The sequence below is a fragment of the Alligator mississippiensis genome, chromosome 1 (assembly GCF_030867095.1).
Source record: "Alligator mississippiensis isolate rAllMis1 chromosome 1, rAllMis1, whole genome shotgun sequence".
NCBI lineage: Eukaryota > Metazoa > Chordata > Crocodylia > Alligatoridae > Alligator > Alligator mississippiensis.
The window spans coordinates 283785879-283809722 of record NC_081824.1 but is presented as its reverse complement, the minus strand read 5'-3'; the positions used below and the strand labels follow the sequence as shown (position 1 = coordinate 283809722).

Here is a 23844-nt window from a genome sequence, read left to right as displayed (position 1 = left end):
GCAGCAGCCTGGGGGAGCTCTAGGCTCCCTCTCAGTGCTAGCCCAGGGGCAAGGACACAGCTGTCTCCTGGCAGGGGCTGGGGCATTGGGATAAGGATCTCCCAGTCCTGGTCCCATGGTCACAGAGCAGAGGCTGCTCCCTGCCTGGGCTCTGCCCAGGCCAGGGAAACATTGTCCCTGCCCAGGCTCTTGTGGTGGAGCTCACCCTGGGAGATCCTTATCTCCCTGCTTGGGCTCCACAACCGAGGGCTTGGGCTGGGAGTTGAGGATCTCCCAGCCCTGGCCTCGTGACCACTGGGAGATAAGAAGCTCACTGCTGTCGGGACAGGGTGACATTGTCCCTGCCTGGGCTCTGGTGGTAGAGCCTGTCCTGGCAGCAGGCAGCTCCCAAGGGCAGAAAGCAATATCCTGCCACCTGCGAGCACATTTGCAAAGGTAGCAAATTTACACAGGTAGCAAATTTACTCATGATTAGAGCAAATCATTGTGTAGTAAGCTTCTGCACATGTAGATTGTGATGCTTACTGTGCAGTAATTTGCTCCATTCTCAAGTAAAGCATCCTGTGTAGACTCCCCCAGTGTTAACAAGGAAGTGTGTAGTTGAATATGAACTGAAAGTGTGCCTCTGCAGTTGCAGCCTATCACAATTAAAAGTGAAGATTTTTAAATAGCCCTAGCAACATATTTTCAGATGATCTTCCTGAAGTCTCAGAAGTTGGGAGTTCTGTGAGAAGCTGTGGTCTCTTCCTTGATGAAGCTCTCCTATTGGATGCATCAGAAGGAAGAGAAGAGCAAGCAGAATTAATTTCTTCACTATATGCCTCTCTACTAAATTGCCTGACTGCTTTGCAGTTTCTGCAAAATCCATGAAATTGCAAATTAAGTAGGTCCCTACAAATGATATAATTTGTGTGTAGGCAGGCCCTAAAAGACATAATTTAATGTATTTCTAGAGCCACTACACATACATCTCAAGGAAAAGCTGTGTGGTAATTACATGTTTCCCCTTCAAGTGGAGTAATGTAGTAGCCATCATTAAGTGGAAGATAAAAATGTGTGGAAATGAAATTTTCTCTTTAAAAGATATTCACTATGGGGATCAAATATTGCCATTAACCATTAAAATAAAAATAATGTATGTAAAGGTCAAAATTCTATTTGGCTAATTGTGATGTATAAAGGAAATACAAGACAAGGACAAGAGGGTTCATCAGTAATAAAGAAAATACAGATAAGGAAGCTTTAAGTCAGTTTTCTTTATTACAAAAATGAAGACAAAGGCTGCATGAAATAAAAAGGACTTTGAACAACAAATGAAAAACATGCATAACATTACATACATTTCTTGACAGTACGTTTGGAAAGATGTTGAGGGTCATTACATTTGCACTAGGCACACATTTTTCAGGGAAAGAACTGAGAGATGGCAGTAGTACTGCATGCATAAGAAAAGCCAAAGGGACAGAATGTCAGTGAAACACAAATGGGATGGAGAAAAGAAATTAAAAGTTAATGTTTCACAAAATATTACTATTATTTGAAACCCAGAAATTTTTTGCTGTTATCTTTTTTTTTTAATGAAATTTTACAGAAATGATAGTCCTTACAGTATTTTACACAGAAGCAGACTGAGGACATAGTGTATGTGACATTTTAATAGTGCTGGAAATATACAATGGATCAGATTTGCTTTGCTTGTGCTACACATCAATGAATGTGTAGCCAAATAAAAATATATATGGAATAATATGCTGTCTGAAAATAGTTGTTTTTCCATGGAGAAAAGTTTTAGATTTCTAAAATAAATATTAAATACTATTAAAGTTAATATAATAAAATATGGTGCGTCTATAATGGCAAGAATGTCTGCTATAATTTTTCAGGATTATATAAAATAAAAGTGCAAAAACTGAGTGATAGTAGCAACATGGTTTAAACTCAGTGACTTAAAAATAATTATACTTAATTACTCAGATCCCTACAAACACACAAATGCTTAAATATAAGTACATAAGTAGTTTCATTGACTTTCATGAGATGACTCAGATGCTGAAAGTTAAACTCAGGTGTTAGTATTTGCAAATTGGAGCCTGATGCTCTTGCTCCTCTGACACACACACTTTTTAATAATTGGGTTAGATGTTTTTAGAAAATATTTCATGACAGATGCTAGTTCATAATCTATTTATGTTTACTACATAGAATTATAAAATGCATGCTATTCATGTGTTAACTTCTCAAACATTAAATTACCTAATGAATTCAAGTACTATATATAATATGTGAATAGTAAATTAGTACCCTCAAAGGTGAACTCTAAACCTTACACATTTTTGTTTGCTGATTTATATAAAATATATCCTATCATATGTTAAACTCCTATCTACTTAATCCAGATTAATTCAGAACAGTATGTGTTTAGCCTTTAATGATTAACAGTTATATTTAATTTAATATATCATTATTAGTCTGTATTTCATTAAATATGTGTAATATTTTTCTATACGACACTATAGAGAGGCATCTACATCACAGTATAGTCTCTTCTATGAGATTAGATTTTCTTCTAATTGTCACAGATGGGTAAGATTGGAAGTCATAAATATTTTAACTACTTAATAGAAATGGAAAACCAATTATTAAGAGACTACAGTGTTAAAGAAAGGAACATTTCTCTGGAGGAATAATTGCCCTCAGACCAGTACAGTGACTTCCAAAAAGGTGAAATAGGCCACTGCACAGATCTCATACACAGGAGGTATTCCATATCAATGAACTGTGTGAGCCTACAAAAATTATGAAACAACTATACCTTAATGATATATGTCTTCAGAGCTATCGTTTATAAAGAGATAAATCCTGGAAAATATGCAGATTTTCCAAAGCTGAAATTTTGGCTTCCAAGGACCATCATTTTCTGACATATGCTTTCATCACTAGTATTTTAAAAATAGAATATACATCTAGTGAATATTTGGATAGGTAGCATTATGTATTTTCATGTGTGAGAGCCAGGTAATTAGAGGTCACATTATCCTAACTTCTTAGATATTTATTAGGAGCTGAAGGCATGATTGGTTTCATTTCATGCTATTTGGGATCACAATCTTAATAGTTGACCATGGTGCAGGCTACCATCTCATAAGATGATCTCAGTATCTCACTACAGCTCTCAGGGTGCATCTACACATGCAATTAGTGCAGCTGAATAAACTCTGACATAATTCACACCAGAGTTTATTGCTTCCAGATGCAGCATTTACACATGTGCCCAGGACCACAGCATGTTGAGCCAAGTCAGAGCAGCCCTGCCTGGCAGGGAGCCTGGGGGATCAGCATGCCAGCCCAGAGCTGCTCTACCCCAGCTCAATGCGCTGCAAAGGGGCTGCCTGGGCACAAAGGTGCTACAGTGCAGGGCTAGCTAGGGGGCAGCTGCACACTGTAGCACCCTCGTGCCCCACCTAGCCTCAGCCACAGTCTACACGTGTTGAGTAGGGCTGTGCAAAGCTTCAGTCCCTGATTCAATTCAGTGGAGATTTGGCCCAATTTGGTGGCTGAATCTCTGAATCCAAATTGAATCAGAGGGCCCTTTAATCTCTCTGAATTGAATAAGAATCCTTCAAATCAATTTGGAGAGATTCAGAAAGATTTGGACATAGACACAGCTTTAAATGTTTTCTTTACGTACCTCTACGTAGCAGGTGGCTCGTGAATCCTGCAATGGTGGGGCGCATGGAGTGTCCAACAGAAGTGCGGGGGGCTTCCCAGCATGCTCAGCAGCAGACCCAGAAGTGGACCAGAAGCACTTCTGGTCCACTTCCATGTCGACTGTGGAGTGTGCAGTGCCCTCCCCCCACGCCTCCCTGGCTTGGCGACTGGTGCCTCCTGGGTCTGGGTGGGCACCCAGGGTCCCCCCATGGTCTATCACCGAGCCTGGGGGCTGTGCCCCCCTCCCCTCCCCCCCCCGTGTGCTCCCTGGTGGACCCAGAAGTGGACTGGAATCACTTTCGGGTTCACTGCTGAGCCCATGAAGCCCCCCCCCCACCCCGCCTACTCCTATGGGATGCTCCATCTGCCCCAGCATTACAGCATTAACAAGCCACGCTGGTACCTTGAGGTATGTAGAAAAAACATTTAAAGCTGTGTCTATGGCTGAATTGCTGATTCTCTGAATCAGCATCAAATTTTCAGATTCGGATTCAGCTAAATCAAATTAGGGACAGTGATCTGAATCAATGAATTGAATCACTGTCCCCGATTTAAGCCAAATCCAAATCCGGATCAAATAGAGCCTGCTTTGCACACCCCTAGTGCTGAGGTGCACCAAACAACTCTGCCATAGGATAGTACTTATGTCGGGCAGTACTATCCTACAGTGGAGGTACTTAGTTTACTGCAGCCCAATAACACCACATATGTAGACAGTAACACTTTACTGTGGAGCTAATTAGTCAACTCCACAGTAAAGCACACATGTAGATGTACCCTTTGTAGAGTAAATGTTGAGTACAGAAAGTGGCTTTTAGAGAAAGAAAGCATAGGAACTGGGCTGGTAAAACAAAACAGAATGCATCTCACTTGGCTTAAAGTAAAAAACTAGATGTTAAACCATCTAAACGGCTAGTATGCATGATAACAATGATGGTCTGAATCTGTCTTGTTGCATGGAATATTTCAAGGTTTATTGGGTCAGAGCAAAAGAGTATGAAGGAGCATAACTCTATAACCTTACAGTCAAGTGTCACTCACCTGGAAGGGGAAGACTTAGTTTCCAATCCCTACTCCCAGGTCCACTGATGTATTTTTCATTAAAGACTCATTGGATAAAGTATACAAAGAGCCACTGGAGCAAGGACTCTATGTTTTGAAAGCAAGGTCATAGGAGACTAACTTCAGAAAATGGTCCAGGTCTGTGAATTTTTAGCGGAAAGTGACGTTTTCCCAAAGCCCTAAGTAAAACATCTAAATCCCAAAGGGGGCAGTTTGGAAAAGACAGTGTTAGCATAAGTATTTCACATTTGGTTAAGAAATAAATATCTGTTGTGTTCCCCACACTCAATGCAATGTACTGGAAGAGTAGGTGCCTAACACCAGCTTCTGGATTGTAAGGACATCATGGTAAGCACAGCAAATAGCAACAAAGCAATAAACAACTGTCATGAGAAGTGCTGTAGGTTATTATCTTCTGGTAACCTATTTCAAGTGGATTCCAAGAACCAAATGGGGCTCCAACCACTCAGAGGACTAAAAAAATGCAAGAATGGAATATGGATAATTTCAGCCAATCTAGATCATGAACAGAGGATCAGGGACATCTAATGTATATGGATATTTACCTTGTGGTGTCCTGTTCTTGCTTATTAAGATTGTTAGATCTTCTGTTAGCTAGTTTTAATTGTACAGTCAAATGTCTTTTTTATGGGCTGTTGAATGGAAGAAGTTGGTGACAGGATCATGAATCTGAGCTAGTTCCAGAAATAATCACACCCTAAAATTGATTATTTGCATACTATTATTCCTTTAGTTAAAATGCTGTAAAGGTCATACTGCTGTTAAACATATGAAAACAGCTGCATTTTGTTTCTTACTTCAGTGTGTTCGGCTCCCTAATTATATCACAACTCTGAAATGAAACTTTAGTTTGTTTTTATTTAGCTACACATGGAATTTTTGGTATGTCTATTGTATAAACATCAACACAAATACAAATATAAAAGACAAATGGACATATATGAAATTTATTTGGTTATTATAATGTAGTAATTTATAAATGCTTATCTTCTTCTAACATAGTGATTTATATTCCAAGCATTAAAAATAAAGAATGGCATTTTGACTTGTATTTTTATTGTGCAAAGCACTGATAAACAATTTGTTCATTCTTGGAACTTGTTCTTAATTCAGGTAGCAAGAACGATAACCTTTTTGAGGAAGACTTAAAAAAAAATGGAATGAAAAAATATATTAAAAATATTGCTGTTTTGATTCATATCATGATATGGACACTTTATGTATTTTTAAAAGTTTTCTGCACCAGCAACCAGAATTCAAGGCTCAAGTTCGGTTGCAGTATATTTTGGGGACCGTAAAAGTATAAGAGGATGAACAGAAGCATTTAAAAAAACCATGAAAATACTGCAAAAATGGGAACACATTATATTGCCAATCATAAAAGCTAAGAATCTTTTTTTATAATTACATTATTTAAAGAACACAATCGCTTATTTAACATTTAAGCCCTGCTGACGGCAGAGTACTAAATTAAGTTTGTGAAGATATATTTATCACTTTAATATGGCATAAGCTGCAGAGTGAAAGCTGTTAAGTGTAGCTCTACCAACTATAATTTGATTTACATTGAATCCTCTCCTTCTTCCATGCTCCTTCCTGTGAGAAAGCATAATATTAATACAAACTGTATAAGAATGCTCTCTTCCTAATACTTTAATGATCAATGACTACAACTATATATTAGGTACTAATGTCTGGAAATGTGTGACAGTCTGAAAGACAGCCCAAGGAGAAACTGGGTGTGACTACATGAGACACTAACTATGCGGGCAAAAACCATATTAATATGTTACTAAACTGTAGTATTAGGCTACTGTATAGTAAGCATCACTAAAAACCTATGCACCGACACTACTGCACAGTAGCACAAGTTCCTGTGCATGATTTAGTACTTAGTTAACCAAGTACTAAACTTAATGCACAGTAACTACAGTGCATTAACGAACATGTAGATGTGCTTATTGGGTCCTAATTGTTCTTTTATGTTCAATGGTTTAAAGACCACTTCATTTTAATGGGTCAGATCCCTGTTCCAGATGAAGCGGCATGGAGCTAAGGCTTAACTCACACTTAGCTCCTGCTGTAGAGGATATGGGCTAAGAAAAGGAGTTGGTTGCCTGATGTTACACTTAGTATTCAGCAAGTAGATGCAACTTAGAATAAATATGAGATTTCACTAACTTAACCAAAGGACTGATCTAGTCTCCAGCTGGTTCCAATACCAAGGGAAGAAGTTAAAATTACAGAAAGCTGATCCATTACCTCATTCCCCAAGGGTATATAACAATGTGTTACCTTAGGGATAGAAAAGGGACACTAATGAAATTGTCTCTTAAGCCACAAATTTAGGTTCTATTACAGTTTTCACTGTTTCTGTAGTGAGTCTAAGTAGCTCAGAGATCACCAGACTACACCTAATTTTCTAGCTGTCTGTCTGCAATATCAGAAGCATTTGCTATGATAAAAAATGTCACCAACACAAAAGTACAGCAAATGAGGAGCAGCAGTAGGCTAACTCTTTAGAAACTTCTATACACGTAATTTTAGATAGTGTTTGTATCATTTTATAAAGGGAAAAACAAAGAAAACTTACGATATTTTATGCCCCAAATGCTGTATTAAATAATGTTAAGTTTGCAAGACAAGGAAAGCAAAGCTAAAAACATATCAAAACTAAGGTTGTCTGTGAAAAGTTAATTCAGATTCCTCATTTATTATTATCCAACCTTTAATTCCACGATTCCATATTATTTTTCCATGGGACCCTTGCCACATCCATAAACAGGGTGGATAATGCTTAATGAATAAGCAGCTATTTGGTGTTTGCTTGTCATTTAGTGTGTGGCCCCAAACCTTACTTATTGCACATTATTCAAAGTCTGCCATAAAAAACAGAAGTATTAATTTCTTCATGGACTTGTATGTGGTGCTCATCACTGTCATCTGAATGCTCTAGAAATGCTATTTAACAGTTCTCCAGCACCCCAGTTACATAAGAGATCATTTCCGTTTGGCAGATTAAAACAGATTTTCCTTCTGTATAGACTAATTATTAAGGGGAATAAAATATATTTTGTCAGTCTGTTTCACAACTGCTTGATGATGTCAGAGTATGGCTGAATTTCAGGCCTCACAGATTTTTTTCTGCTATTCTACCCTTGTTTCCAACCAAGTCTGACCATTCTACTCCTAATTCTCAGACTCAAACTCCTTCAAACAGACTTCCTGATCTTGTCTCACTGAAGGCACTTTGCTTCATATTTCCTCATAGAGCCAGACCTAATCTCCTCTTTACCTGGAACCTTCATGAAATCTGAGTCTTCAGAAGCCCCAAAAAAGGGCTTCAAGTCCCCTGGACCACCTGTTACCTTCCATCTACTATTCTAAGTCTCCATGCTCAGCATCTCCCAGTCCCTTAGCCTCTCCCTCTTTTCCATCCAAGTACCCTCCTCCTCCACCAGCACTAAGGAACAACTCCTTGTTGAACAGGACCATCTGGTCTTGTCCATTTTTTGCCCCCTTTGCGTGCCAGTCATTTTGTTTTCCCCTGTACATTGGCTAGGCCCTGACAGAGAAAGGAATAAGAGCATGAAAGAGGTTTCTGTATGGCACACTGGCAGCCAGAAGAGACCTCTTCAGGGCAAGTCCTGGTCAGCTCTCATGTATCCTGAGTTGGAGGAAGGTCAGAACAGATTAAATTTAAGTAACAAATTCAATAAGGCCGCTGACAGACGTGAAAAAAAAACAAAACAAACAGAGCTTTATCTGAAGAGAAAGTGCATTAGTTTGAACCAATTCCACAGCATCTGTATAGATTACGTGCTTCAGATGGTTTTTTTAGCACTTTTATTTAATAGCTGATTGAATCAGCTATTAGATAAAAGCATTAAAAATCCCCGCTGAAGCTCACGATCTATAGAGACATTGGGGGAGCCGGGTCAAACTGATGAGATGCCTCTTCCTGGCATGTGCTGTGTTCAGCACGGGGGCTCACCGAACTGAAAGTAAAGCATTGTTTTTTTTTGTTTTTTTCCCACCGCATCTGTAAGAAGCCTAAGTATCTACTGAGCCTATATGTAAAAACAGTGATTTTCAAATTGGGCAATTTTTCATTTAAAAAACTTAAAGGCACATTTATAACACAAAAGCAACCCATAGGCCAAATTTCAAGTACCTGCTTGGAAACATGGAAATGCTAGAATATTCTGGACAGTTTGTATGGATATATCTTTTAATCATAGACAAAATTATGTATTTTGTTTGAATCTTGTTTTTAGAGAAGGTGACAAATAGTTGAAACCTTCCTAAAAACGTCAGCCTAAGGCAATACGCCAGTATGTAAATTTTGGTGTGAACTATTAGTATTTGGCAAAAGTTATAAACAACTGAAAACAGACAGAGTTTTAGAACAAGGTGGCACTCCTAACCACACTGTTACACACATGCACAGAACATTTTCTAAGAAATCTCAACTACTTTTTTAAAGTCTAGGTCCTGTAGTCACTTCTGGGCTTGGGTTCTAGAACAGCACAAAACTTAAACATGTTTAAAATTTTAAAAAGCTGACTAGTGTAATTGAAATCAAGTACATAGTTGGGTGCTTTGCTATATAGGAATGGGATTTTCATGGGCTGAAATTATTTACTCACTTAAGTGACATGCTGAATTTGGCCCCAAATGTTTAATTACAATGACTAATTATCTTGAAAAGCACATGCAAGTTTCCATTCTATCATACTAGTGTTATGCTTCTATAACTAAATTCAGATTAATTGAATTGCATTGGCATAAAACTGATGTTATATGATAGTAAATAAGTGCCAAGGATAAAACTATGGCCATTTAATTCAGTAGGCATTTTGTCTTTCTTTGACTTAAATAGGGTTCAATATTTCAAGCGAGGAGCTTGCTAGATTGGCCCTGAATATTCCTTGTTGTGGTAGATATTTTAATTAAAAGATATGCATGTTTTCCTTCCTATTTCAGCAAGGACTGGGAGTTAAACTTGTGCAATTTGGGAAAAAGGAACAGATAGCCTCTTGCACGTGAGATCAGTCAGTTTTTTAAATTTACATTGCCATTGGTAGCATATGACAAAAGACTATTCATGGTAATTATAAGTAGAAAACCTTCAGGAACAAATTGATGTTTTTTAACAATATGGAAACACTGCTGATGAAGATGCTAAGGTTTTCTTCAGTAATAATATTGAAATTTGACAACGTGAAATTGTTTTTGTAAAAAATATATATATATATAAAAAAAGAATAGTACAAAAACAAATAAAGGAAAATATTTCAACATACTGTGTTATTTTTCTCAATCTCTATGTTCTGTCATGAGAACATACAGTATTTTAAAATCACAGGATTTCACAGGACTTTTTTCTTTGAGGAAAATGTCCTAAACTAAATCTTAGCTCTCCCTCAGTTCTCTCCCAGATTAGTTCAGTTGTAACAGGATTATGAATTACATGCACTTAGCCCCTGATGCTGCAATACCAATACGATGTGAGTGTACAATTATGTCCATGTGCATCCCAACTAAAGTGAATGCGTGTCAATAAGGAAAATAAAAGCTCTGCCCACATGTAGTTGATTGTAGCATTAATGTCTACTTTTTAGGCATGCCAAATCATATCTAGTTTTCCATTTTTTTAAAATACAGGATAAATAACCCTGCATTACTTGTCTTTCAAGACCAACACCATGCTATAGAAATAATGGTTAAGAATGGTAGCTTTTCATTTTCAAGAAGTAGACCCAAGGGACCTCTTAGGATATTACTGTGAGGGTCCTATCACATGCAGAGAGGAATATTGATAGAGAGGAACAAAGAAAGTAAATTAGATTAATTTGCATTGTGTAATGCAATTTTTCATTTAAACATTTTGTAAAAGGACTGATGAATCAATCATTTAGTAGGGGAAGCAATACATAAATATGTCTAATAAAGACATCATAATGTGTAGGAGGATTAATACAGAAAAAAATGTTCCCGTGAAAGACAGATAAAAGTCAAGCAAGGAAACCAATAGCATCCACAATAACATACACATGTCTATGCACAAAATAGAGTAGTGAAAAACTGAATAAAATAAATCATGTTTCTCTACATTATGTTACATGGCCAGTCTTAATCAATTTGTATTCCTCTGAAAACTTATAGGGTTTCCATACTGAAGAATGCTACTTGTGAGAATTTTCCATGCATTAATTGATAAGTACCTTTCTATAATAGCAATTATTATTGACTATGTCAAGAGAGTTCCAGAAAAGTCCACTTTATATCCAGGTCTGTATTTACCTTAATCATAAAATTCCCAGGTAAAAGAAGAAAACATACTGGTTGTCACAAGAACAACATCAAAACATGCACAAGAGACTTATGGTTACAATGAAAGAAAAAACAGCAGTGTTCTGCTGCCAGGATTGGCTTCCATTTTCACCTCTAGTGCCTTCGCAGCATCTATCTGCATGGACGAGGATTGTTACAGAAAATCAGGAGTGTAAGACAGAAGTACGTTTGAGAAAAAAAAGTGGAAAAGTTCATAAAATATTTGAAAAAAAGAAAGAATTAAAAGGAAAAAAGTGACAGTGAGAAAGAAAAAAGAGAAAAAATAATTAATGCATTATTTATACAACGTGAGACAGCTGTTTAAAAACAATCACTCTAATAGAAACAATAAATTACACTGAAAATATTCTAACTGAAGTGCCTTTTAAGTCACAGGAAAGATAAACTGGACACTGAAGTTTCTAACTTACAAATGATAGCTTATTTGTACAGAATCAATGTGGGCAATAACTCTCACACTTGCCCAGTAATCAGTGGCAACACTGTTCTGGAAGAATTACCTTCATAGGCATTCTCTCTGCCTTGGGCCATCTCTAGCCAAGTAAGTAAGGGCATACTTTGTTTTAAGTATGTCAGCAGTCTCAGTAAACAAGCTGGAGTCTTTGGCTGAATTGGGGCCTCGCAAATAGTTTCTAAGCTAAACAGAATGACTGTAAGAGAAAAAAATACAAACACTTCTAACTACTGATGATGATCCTATGTAGTGGACTCTATGAACTACCAGGAAAACTCAAATGAGCTCATTTTCTGTTTGGAAGAATGCTTGTGAAAAGAAAAAAGCTGTAAATACATGAGTAACGATCTATTTTACAAATATTCATGAAGACTTTTGTTGGATCAGGAATCAAGAACAGAACCTCTAGCTCATATGTAAAGCAATATTCAATACTAGTCCACATGCTAAAATATGTATGCTTATATCAGTTGTCAAATTACTAATTGTGAAAAATGAACACATTCTTTAAAACATGCCTGTTTATAGACTGTTCCTCATCACAAACAGTTTGTCAAATGAACGGTTTGCTGCAAGTAGTTCACCCAGCTTTTATATTTAGATTGTGATAAGAGTGCCAGCTTATGCCAGCTGTGAAGGCTAAGCTTTGTAATGTGGGCAATTTTTCCCTTAGAATTTGACTGAGATTGCAGAGCTCATTTTACATAGGTCACTGGACAACTAGCAGATGATACAGTTTTTTGGACTAATGGGTTAGTGGGAAAAGTTTCCCATCTCCAGAGATGTTCGGGTCTCACAAACTCCCCACAGCTGACATGGCAGCGCGCTGTGTGAAGTATTAATTATACCATTAATTATACTCAATTGTATTTATTGATATTTCTTTGGCATATATGGGGTGACACAGCTAACTATATTAGGTTGAATATTCACTCTTTTTGGAAATATAATCAAAGGTCCAATTTTGTAAATTTGTGTAGCTGTTACAATATGCTTACATATCTGAATCTCCATAAGTGTATGCTAGTATTTCTTGAAAGCAATATAAAACAACACTTCATTTAAGATTATGAATATTAACTAACGTTAGCAAGTTAAGTGTACCTTTCTAAAAGGATTTATATAAAAACAGTTCAAATGTAGAAAAATGTATACAGACTGGGCAAGTAAATGACTACACAGTAACTGCCATTATTGCACAGTCCTGTGGTGCCTGAGTTGTTTCTGACCCTACTGTGCAGTAGCAACACTACTGTGCAGTAGTGTCAGCATCACAGTTTGTGCCGGCTGATGCTACATTGCTGTAAAGATGAGCTTTGTTGCCATGGCTCATTGCTACGATGATGCAGTGTGTCATGTAGAGGCGCTCACTGAGTAATAGCCCTGGGTATTTAAATGTAGCTAACTTCAAACAGTGACTTTTCAGAAATGGTAATGGTAATGGTGAAAGTAGAAGGGAGCACCCCCAAAAAACAATGTAGCTCAATATATATTGTGTAAATCCCTGATTATAATTATAATCATTATTTAAATGTATATGCCACTGCCATAGGTAATACAGGATCCATTTTGTCAGGCACTGCACCAACACATATTAAGAGAGAGTCTTCCACCAGTGTTTATAGTCTAAACAGAAAGAGGGACCGAGGGTGTGAGAAAGCCTTATAATGCCCTTTTAACAGATGGGGAACTGAGGCAAACAGTTAAAAGGATTTGCTGAAGGAAATCCTTTGCTGTCTGGATTTCACTCTTATACAGTTTTACCAGTGCTTTTCAAACTTGGCCTAGAACATGAAATGCTGCCTTTGTTCTTGTGTCATTTTTTAAATAGGAATAGCAGGGATCCCTCAAATATTCACAGACATACTTGAATAGCATGTTGCAAAGAGCAAGAATATAACTAAATCAAACAGTTACTTGAGATTGAAAGAAATTATCCTTAAAATAGACGTGCAGTGCATTTTTTGAAGGAGTAATGTATATCAGAGCTTTCCAAATCAGTATTTTTCTTTATGAAGTATTACTAAAACCAACCTGAAAGGTGCAGTTTGTTTTCCTGAAAATCAACTAAGGTATGTTCTTAAGAGTTACATTTTTTAGCAAATGTTTGAGAAGTTTAATTGATTTGTGACAGTTATTTTTATACCTCTCCCTCATACATATTCCACAATAATATGTGAAATGACTTTATCTCCAACTTATTGCTGTACTAGTCCCTAAAACTTTAAAGCAACATATTACTTGCAATTATATTTAATATGATAGCTTACTGTGAATAGTACAAATAAGAGCATTGTCCATTGACACTGTGGTTAAATATTTCAATACTGTTTTTATTAAAGTTTGTTTTTCATTCAAACAATGAGCAAGCCTTTAAAGACTGAACCATTCCCAATGGGAAAAAAAAAAAGAAAACTCTCTTTAGCTGAAGTAGGAGTTCTGTTCACACTAAGTTATTTCTCAATTTTTGAGCATTTTTCTCTGGTTGATTAGTTTTTGTTTTTGCTATGCTATGGATGAATGTACTGCAGTGTGCCTGGTAATGATATGCAGACCTTTATTGACTTGTCTTTCAAATGTCCTACTTTCCTTGGCTATGAGTCGGGCCAATAATGATAGTGTGAGCTTGTTTATGAGTTTGTGTCTCCTTTTGATTCACATCAAGTGCTCCACTGTCAATGTTTGTAAGTGATTTCTAGTCTGCTAAGTGTAAAAACCATTAGAGTCTTTGCAGGGAATGGAGCAAGACAACTATTCCTACCCTACAGCGAGAACATGCCATTCCAGTCAGAAAAATGTGCAACTCTCCTTAATGAGAGACTGTTCTTATACCACACATTTCTAGTATTCTTTTGCAAAACCGAATGTGTGCACTATGGTTTTTACTGGCTGTGGCTATTATTTCAGAGTTTTTTGGGGACCATCGATGTGTTGCCAGTTTGGTTATGCATTTCTTTACAGATACTATATTGACTGGACTCCTAGTCATGTGTCATATACTTGTGATGGGCTGGCTGGTAGTGACTTAGCCCAGGGGTTTTGAAAGGGCAAAAGATGATTGGAGGACTTGGGATTCCCTTTCCTCACCAATCAGGCCCCAAAGACTCACCCTTCATGTCCCCTGATTGGCCCTTTGGGTCCCCTGGAGGGGGATAAAAAGGGCAGTGCGGCTGATGCAGGGGAGAGACCAGCGAGGGACCACAAGGAAGGAGCTTCAAGGAGCTGGCAAGAGCTGAGGCAGCGGGACGGGAGCAGTTGCCCCAGAAGAGCCTGAGGGAGTGGGACCTGCAGGCAGCACTGGGATCCTCAGCAGCGTGGAATGTGGCTGGCAGGAGAGGCTCCCCACTGGGCTCCAGGATTGCCTATGAGAGGCTGCAGCCAGCAGGAGAGGTTCCCCAGTTCCAGCAAGGATCTGAGGAGCAACCTAAGAGGTTCCCAGCTCTGCTTCCAGCTCCTCCAATCAGAGGCCAGGCAGCTCAACATGAGGCTGGGGCTCCAGGAAGGTCAAGACCCCTAGCAGTTTAGCACAGTAGCAGCACTGGTGGCTGTGTGGCAGAGTTTCTGTCTACCATGTAGGAAATCTGAGTTCATATCCCAGCTTTGGTGACTTTGGGTGAGTGAGCTAACAGGAAGAAATTCCTCTTGCAGTAGAAAGGGGGCATTGTTTCCCCCCTCCAGGTACCTAGGCCCTATATTCCTTGCCATTCGACATTTTGTGCCTTTTGTATTTCCAGTAATACCAACCAGTATTGTTTGTTCTGCTGTTTGTGTTTTACATTTTGGTTAACCCTGTCTTTTGTCAATTGGATGAATATGTCTATGATTGTAAGTGTATAACCTTTGTTGAATCCTGCCCCTCCGTGGCATTGTAGTGTCCCCTATACCCCCCTGGTTTATACTAGCTATGTTCCCAGTATTGTTCCCTCATTAAAAGGTATATGGTTAAGTCCCTATTGGTGGTCTGGCTCTGCTCTATAGTGGGAGGAGAGTCCCTACACCTCCCACAGCACTTGAGCACCTACTTTGATCCCTTCAATTGGAGAGGGGGTACCTCTTGGAGTACCGCCTAGGTTATATACTCATAGCATGAAGCTGATAGTTCCTCAAATATACCTAGCTCTCATAGGTGTCACTACTATGTGGAATAAAGAAAGATACTGCTGGAAAATAAAAAGAAGTTCCCTCCTGTGAAATTCAAAGTTGTTTAGGGTTATGCTCTGTATACCTTTTGCTTGCTGTGTTCCCCAGAATGTATTCAATGATCGGGCACAAGTTCTTAGAACTAGTCTATTTCCCCTGCCTTCTGGTTTTGGTATGACAATACCCATTAAATTATCAATAACTTATTTAAGATAACTTAGTAGGCTGGACATTTCAGCTTTGCTTTGATTTGCTTTGGATGTACCAATATTGCTATTTGAAAATTTCCTGAGAGTCATAAAACATTGGAATCCTCCATGCTGTGTATATGATGTATTGTATTTCATTCTTTCTTCATGGTTTGACTATAAACAAACTTGACAGGGCGGAAGAAGGCTTCATGGCTGCACTGGGGAATCTTTCCATCTGGTAGATATCACCCTGACGCTTGAATATTTTGCTTCTACAAAGATGTTCACATATCACTGTGCGGCTACTTTGCGATAACCTCTAATTACTAAATTCCCAGGACCAACCTCCCAAGAAATTCAAGCCTTACATCCATGTTCAAATAAAGAAAGTCTTGGCACAGGAAAGGTATGAAATTATTGGTCTGTAATTAAAAAAAAGACACCAAACAATACCTTGCACACAGCTCTCCTGTCACTCCCTTGTAGCTGCCTGGCTGTCTGTCCTGGGGAGCAGGCAGGGAAGGGTTAATCTGCCTACCCAGCCACCCTTAGGTGGCACTGAAATCCTGACAGCTGGTCTGGGACTATACACATACATTTGTCTGCTTCGATGCACTGAAGATCTGGCAAGTTGGAGCAGACTTGATTAATTGAGTCTGCTCTGCATGCGAGCTGCGGTGCCCAGCATTGTGTTGCATACATTTGTATAAACGGCAAAATGTGTGTCAGCACTGATAAAATGGTGATGGTGTGCTTTTGAACTAAAACACCTTCAATTTGTTTCAAAAGCACCTTCAAAAGCACTGCTGCCATTTTCTCAGCGCTGACGTCCATTTTGCCATTTATACAAATGCATGCACCGTAGCAGTGGCCACTTTTAAAAGTGCCTGGCACTGAGGCGCAACCATATGTACAAATGTCCCTTAAGTCTAAAAACTTAGAGAATCATGGCAGCTCTCACTAGCCTTTAACTAGAAGCATGAGACTAGTAATATAGTCGAATGAGTTGAGGTACTGGTACATAATTTATCTTAGATAAATTCTTATTTGAATATTTGTGGTACTGGTAGTCCCTCTCACAAAATTCCATAGAAAGGGAGTACCATAGAAAAAATATTACCTTTTTCATATTTTTTATCTATTTTTACTGATATGACACACTTCCATGTAATTAAGAAATGGAAGCTAGCATATGGCATTGGCACTACTTCTTAGTTAAATGTATTGTCATTTAACAAATCTGCTTTCTGAGCCTATCCTGCAGTTATCTGTTATTACTAGCTGAAATGAGTTCTTACTAGGTTTTGGTTACTGGTAGCACAGTAGAATCAGTGCATCTAAGAATGACTAACTGGGATCCCGTTCCTTCAATATCCAGCAGACTGTTTCATTACAGCCCCTGGGCAGCCGTTATACTTGAGATGCGATTAAACAGTTAATCACATTTTAAAGTGTAAACTGGCCACACATTCAGGAATAAACTGTACAATTAAAGCAGGAAACCAGCTGCAGCTGCAAAATATGTGTAATAATTTTGAAGCTGGTTTCCATCACATCTTAAACTGAATGTGTGGCAGGGATCACCCCAGATCTGGACTGCTCCAGGCAAACCATGGAGCCATTCTGATCTGCTGCTGCTGCTGCTTCGCTGATTGTTGGCCAGCTCTGGAAACTACATAAGGGCTTTAACAGCCTCATGGGTCCCTGGAGCCAGTGAATGATCAGTTGATTGTTTGGCTTCCAACCTGTTGGTTCAGGGGGAGCCAGGGATCATGATTCCAGGCTCCCCTTGAACTGACAAAATGGAAAGACTGTGATCTGATCCCTGATTTTGTTTCTCATTGTTGTAAATTCCCTTTGAGACAATTTCCCTTTGAGTAAATTCCCTTTAGATGTCATAAAGCTGTCATCTTAGTCAATATTGATTATTTAAAGTATTTCTATGGCATGATGAACACTGACATCTTTGTTGCTATAGGGCAAAGCATGAAGATCACAGAGAATATCACATATTAAACAAATTGTCCATCTTTACCCATCACTAAATGACTTGGGTCAGGATGAGTGAAGGTGCTTTAGTACAAGTGACAGCCATTTGTTCAAAAGAGTAAGCAAGATGCTCAACACTGTGACAGGAAAGGTCATTCTTTTCATGAGAACAGCACAGAGACTCTTCTTAGCTGTTAGTACAAAAGACCCTTAATGGATGCAACATTTAAAATAAAAACCTTTTTCTTTAAAAAGAAAAGAAAAGTGCATAGCAAGCAGAAGAAAAACAAATACAAACAAACATGACACATGAAAAACAGGCTGACAGAGCTGCTAGTTATTTTTATCCTAGATTGATTTTTATTGTTTCCTTAATAGATTTGCATTGGGGTAGAATAAAGGAAGAAAGCAACAGTGGCTTGTTAGTATAAAACCACTCATTCAGCTATGTTTCAAAACATATCTATCACCTTTACACAAGATACCACTACCATTTAGCTAACAGGCTTTTTAATAGCAATATATTACTGCCAGATAGCCTGAAAAAATCATTGGATATGTAGAAAATGTGATGACCACAATAACCAGTACAACAAGTCAGGAAAAGTTTTAATTAAATAAATGTTCTGCCACTAACTATTGGAAATATATGTTACTCACATAAAAGATCCTGACTGCAACAAGATTAGCAAACCCTGCATTATCTTTCAAGGTTTGCAATGTACATTACTTATGTTTTCTGATTTGCAACTGTAATGGGTCAGATCTCTCAGGTGTGATCAGGATATTTTGTGCCTGTGCCATTTGTTTAACAGAAAAAGGCTGGTAGGCAGCTGGATCTCCCCAACTGCTGAAGAACCGGCAGCTTTTGTGGGATCCTTGAGAAGTGCTATAGCTTATGACACTACAGGGGCTGCATATGAAGTGCTATCCTAAGGTTGTTTTACACAATGCTGAAGCTAACAAAGGATTAGCTATAGAATTAGCTCCTCTGACACCCATTTCTTCACTAAACCCAGTAGAAACTGAGCATAGTAAGGGTGTTGTTACAGGTTACCATTCACACTTGTTAAGGGTTCTTAAAATGGGAGTGTCAGCACATTAAGGCAGGAAAAGGTGAGCTAAGCACCCTCTACTTGTCTCAGATCAGAGACAGTCCTCTGCTACTGTTAGGGAGCTCATGTTGCAGTCATGTCAGACTGTTCCCCAAGGCTAATTTGGGTTGGGAGCGGTCATCTAGTAGCCAAGGATATGCCGCTCCCAGTGGACACACCATCCTGCACCATGTGACAGCAGGGAGAGGCAACAGCAAGGGAGCCCTAAAGGTAAGAATCCTCCCCCAAAACCTTCTCTTATGTTGTCTGCAGGCTTCCTTCCCTCCCCCCTACTCCCATTCTGGGCTTCCACACCTCCCCTATACCCTGCAGCTCACTCCTCCTGACCTAGCCTCTTGGAGCTCACCCTACCACCCCCTATCTTCTGGTCCCTTGGGGACTCACCCCCAGGTTCAACATTTCCACCCCTAATACCTTAAGGCTCACCTCTCTCCCCTCCCCCAGGGGCTCACCCCCTTCCCTTCTATCCCCTGGAACTCACTCTCTATCCCATCTCCTCCTCCCCCCCCAACCCCCCCCATGGTTCCTGTGCTGCTGGTGCTGTCCTGGTAGCAGGCAGGGACACCTGATGCCACCACTGCTGCTGCTGGGTTGAACCCAGCCCCCAGAAGCTGCCAAAGGATTGTGGGGAGCTGCAAGGCAGTGGGTCCCAATCTGGGCTGGGGAGTGAGGAGGAATGGATTGGCAAGGTCCTGATAAGGCTGGAGGGGCTAGATCTGGGCTGAGGGAAGTTAGCAGGGCCCCAATCCTAGAACCTTTACTGCTCTAGAAAGCCACTAAGCAGGGTAGGCATGGGGCAGACTTACCATACCTCTGCTTGCCAGCCCTCTAGGGGCAGGTCACTTCAGTCAAGTTTATGGAAGGTGAGTCCACTTTATGGAAGGTGATTAATCCTTAATTTGCAACTCCTCACAACACAGGCTAGCTTTATAACCCGGATGAAAAATCCTTCGAGTTAGCACGTGTTAATTGCAATGTGTAACACCACCTTAGGATTGGGACATGGTATGAACCTTCTCATGCAGAATAGGTAGAAAGCCCACAGTCTAATTCCTGAGCAGCTATTCTAACCAGCAGGGAACTATATTAAAATTGAACAAATTTTTTTCAAATGAAAGAAGCCATGGCTCATGTGCTTCTGCTGAACTCAATGGTACTAGGGCAAGTTAAGTGACCTCTCAGCAGTCCTGCTAGATGTGATGCTCAGCTCTGCCTAAAAAGTAAATCCTCAACAGGTGCAGTAGCAGAACTTTAGGTACTAAACAACAGCTCTGAATCTACAAGGGTTTAAGTAACAGCAATTTTGCAATAAAACCATTTTGTGTGCAACAATCATTTACTGAACCACACTGATTCTCTACAGAGTCATAAACGATGGGTACATTCAACAATGCTGTCATCAGTGTTCCCTGATGCTGTGTAGTTTCCACACTTTGTTGCAGAATTACAGCATGGGCAGCCATTTTGGCAGTCATTTTTGAGACACCCATGTACTAACATTCATAAATGTATTATGATTTAAACATGTGAGTAGATGCATTGAAGTCAAAGATAATAATCACCTGCCTAAAGATAAAAACTTATAAGGACCATGCTCTAACTTTCAGAATTTTGGTCTGGCTGTTCTTGCAATGGGAAAGGCAATGCTGTGTTTTTCAGGATAGGATCAAAGATGCTACAGTGAATGATGTTTAGAGTTTGAGCATCTCCTGGCAGAATAATTCAGATCCTTTAAAAAAGCTTCTACAGAATTTCCATATGATGTTAATTTCACACCCTCATTAGGCCTTGCAAAAATAGTTGTCAAGGAAACTAATTAGTTCTACAATCATAATTGCAATAATTATCCATATCAAGAGGAATACATGTGAAATGTTGCAGCAGTCTGAATTCTCCTTAATGCTAACAGAGGTGATACGAAACAACTGACAGAAAAAGACAGTTTATAAACCATGTTTCTGAAATCATGTTTATAAAATAATTTTAAAAGCTCCATCTCCTTTTAGATGTTGGTTACCAGAACTGTCTTATAAATGAAATCAAAACTTTGTTCCCATTCACACAGACATTTTGAGTTTCTTATAGTATTTGCATTAATGATTGTAAATAATGCATGTAATTGAAAATGTATAAAGTTATATTACATTGCATGGAAAAGCATCAGATTAGAATTAAGATAAAAATTCCATACTCTTCAACAGGTCCAAATATGTCATACTTTTTGAGAGATCACTTTCTCTTTTATGTATTTCATAAAAAAATATTGATTGCTTTATTTACGAGAGCTTTTACTTTGATGGGAAGCGTTTGCTTTGTTAACTTTCTCCTCCATTTCGATCATGTGCTGAAATTATAATTCTGAACTCTGACAGAGCAATGTTTCTGTTTCAAAAAGACTGATGTCCTAAGGTACATCCTTTCACTACAGGTTCAAACTATAGAAGATGGATTGGAGGTAGAAGCTGGATTGTGAGGGAAGTAAGCCTCACTAATGGCCTTGTCACACCTTACTCTGAAAACCGCCCAAATGTTAATCAGTTTAGTGTTAATTGGCTTAGTGGAGCAGTTACGCCTTAAGGTGAAAAACCATCTCTGACTGTCCTTTACCTGTACAGTTGCAACTTGCCACAAGAGGTTTGGTGAGCAGGGTCAGGACCAGCTTGTGTCTTCTGCCAGGCAGAGAAAGCCCCATAGCTCTGGACCACCTAGTAGTTGCGGTACCTACTCCAGCTGCTTGGACTGGCTCTGCTCCCAGCAGGCGGAGTCAGCCAGTTTGAGTGCCTGCACCTCCTGCCTCCACTCAGACTGGCGCATTCTGCCTGGCGGTAGCAGAAGCAGTCTGAGTGGCAGCAAAGGCACTGTGACTTCCAGGTGCTCTGGAGCTGTGGCACTTACTTGGCCTGACATGTGCAGGGGATGAGGTGCCATGCCCAGCCCTGCTGTGCCCTGGCATCCCCATGCACCCTAACTCAGGAGAGGCCATTACATCGTGGGGTGCTGGAGGATTTCATCTTCAGAGGAATAGTTATGGAGAGTGTCCACACTTCAATGGAACAGGAGCAAAATTAGGTGGTTTAGAAAAAAATGATGCCCTGGAGTGGCGTAACTTTAAGATGAATAATGAGTGCTTTAAAACACTTAAAAGGTGTTAATGTGCAGTCAATCCAAGGGTTAAGAGCTCCAGAAACTGCCTAAAATTACAATGCAACAAGGCCCTAAAGTTCCAAACAAACTTCCACTGCTGTACCCCAACTAAATAACCTTGGTTCCACTAAATTGGATAGGATTTTATAGTATCCTTATCAAATTCAGTAAAATCCTTCCCATTTTTTCCACTAATTCCTTACATATATAAATGCCAGTAACTGGATTTCTGATATCAACTTACAGTAAGTTGTTCTTAAAGGCTAGGGATAGACATTCAAAAAGGCTAAGTCTGAATTGATTCATTCTTTGCAGGTTAGTCTAACCTGGCTAGGCTGAATCAGTTTGTAACTGCACAGATATCCCAGAAATGCAGGCACATGCCTGCAGTGGCTCAGGCTAGAAGCTGGGGGGGGGGAGGGGGAGCATTAGAGCAGCCTTCCCTTCCCCTCCACAATGCTGAGCTGAGGGGGGGGTGTGGCCTGGCTCCGGCAGGATGATCTGATTAGGGAAGTGTTCCTCCCCTACTCTTCTGACCAGCTCAGCAGGGAATTGATAACACAGTGTTTATCACCTGTAACTCAGTGTTTATCACCCCATTAAGAAAACAGCAGAGGGACATTAGCAGCTACTTCTTGATTCTGCCTTTGTCCCATCTGCAACAGCACGGACCATAGCCAGCATGTGGTCTGTTAGCTAATGATGTGTAAGGTGTCTGTGTAAGGCACAGGGGACCCAGGAATCTCTGCTTAGCAGGGAGTAGGGAGGGGAGGGCAAGGGAGGAGGGGGAAGTCAGGCAGACACTTGTAGTCTCTGCCAGAGCTCCAGCCAGGGAGCAGAGGGGAGGGCCCAGCCCTGCTGTGGAGCAGAGAGCCCTGCCCAGCCCAGAGAACATGCCAGGATGCTTGGGGAGTCCGATTTAACTTAAACCAGCAAGGGGTCTGGGACAGACATTGCATAAACTGGTTTGAGCCAAATCAGTTAAGTCTGATTCTGATACTACATTCAATCAGGTTTATCTCAAACTGCTGCTACATTTAACCAGGTTTATCTCAAACTGGTTTCAGCCATTTTCAAACTGGATTATGTACACTGAATACCCGTTCTGTCACAGGTTTAAACCAGTTTTTGATCATTTAAACCAGTTTATGTGTAATGTCTGTCCCTAGCCAAAAGCATTAAAATAGATGATAACACAACTCCCTTGGGAAAAAAAAATAAGGGTGTGTACACACACACACACACACACACACATTTATGAATTATTAATGTGAATTTTAGATATATATTCTCATTGATAATTATATATAGAGATATAATTATCAATGAGAATATGTGTGTGTGTGTATTTATGAAGTTAAGTTTGTAGGCTCAACAAACACACAACACACACGCACACAAACACACACACATATTATTATTAATAGTTCAATAAGTGGACTTTTTCTATATGGAAATCAAATTATAGAGGAAATGTAATCAATCAATCATTTGAAATACTTCCAGTGATCGCTCAAGTCAGTAATTGGGTTTTTGATTGTAGCCTAATTCTCAAAGGGAACTTACAAAACACCATTCATAGACAAGCCTACAAACTCCACTTCATAAATCTATTGGATACAAAAAATAATGGACTCAGTATAGACACATTACAACCTGCCAG

The 23844-nt window shown here is 39.4% G+C and overlaps 1 protein-coding gene across 2 annotated transcripts in view; it reads right to left on the bottom strand.

The window, feature by feature from the left end:
• Positions 1 to 23844, bottom strand: part of NCAM2 (neural cell adhesion molecule 2) — a 569780-nt gene that overhangs the window by 43782 nt on the left and 502154 nt on the right. Inside the window, exon 16 of one of the 2 annotated variants that reach the window (XM_019476391.2) lies at positions 1242 to 11263. The exons of the other annotated variant lie outside the window; for it this stretch is intronic. Within the exon in view, the coding sequence (XP_019331936.1) occupies positions 11157 to 11263 (107 nt within the window). The 3' untranslated portion in view covers positions 1242 to 11156. Of the gene's footprint in view, positions 1 to 1241; positions 11264 to 23844 lie in introns of those variants that run through there. 2 annotated transcript variants of the gene reach the window in all.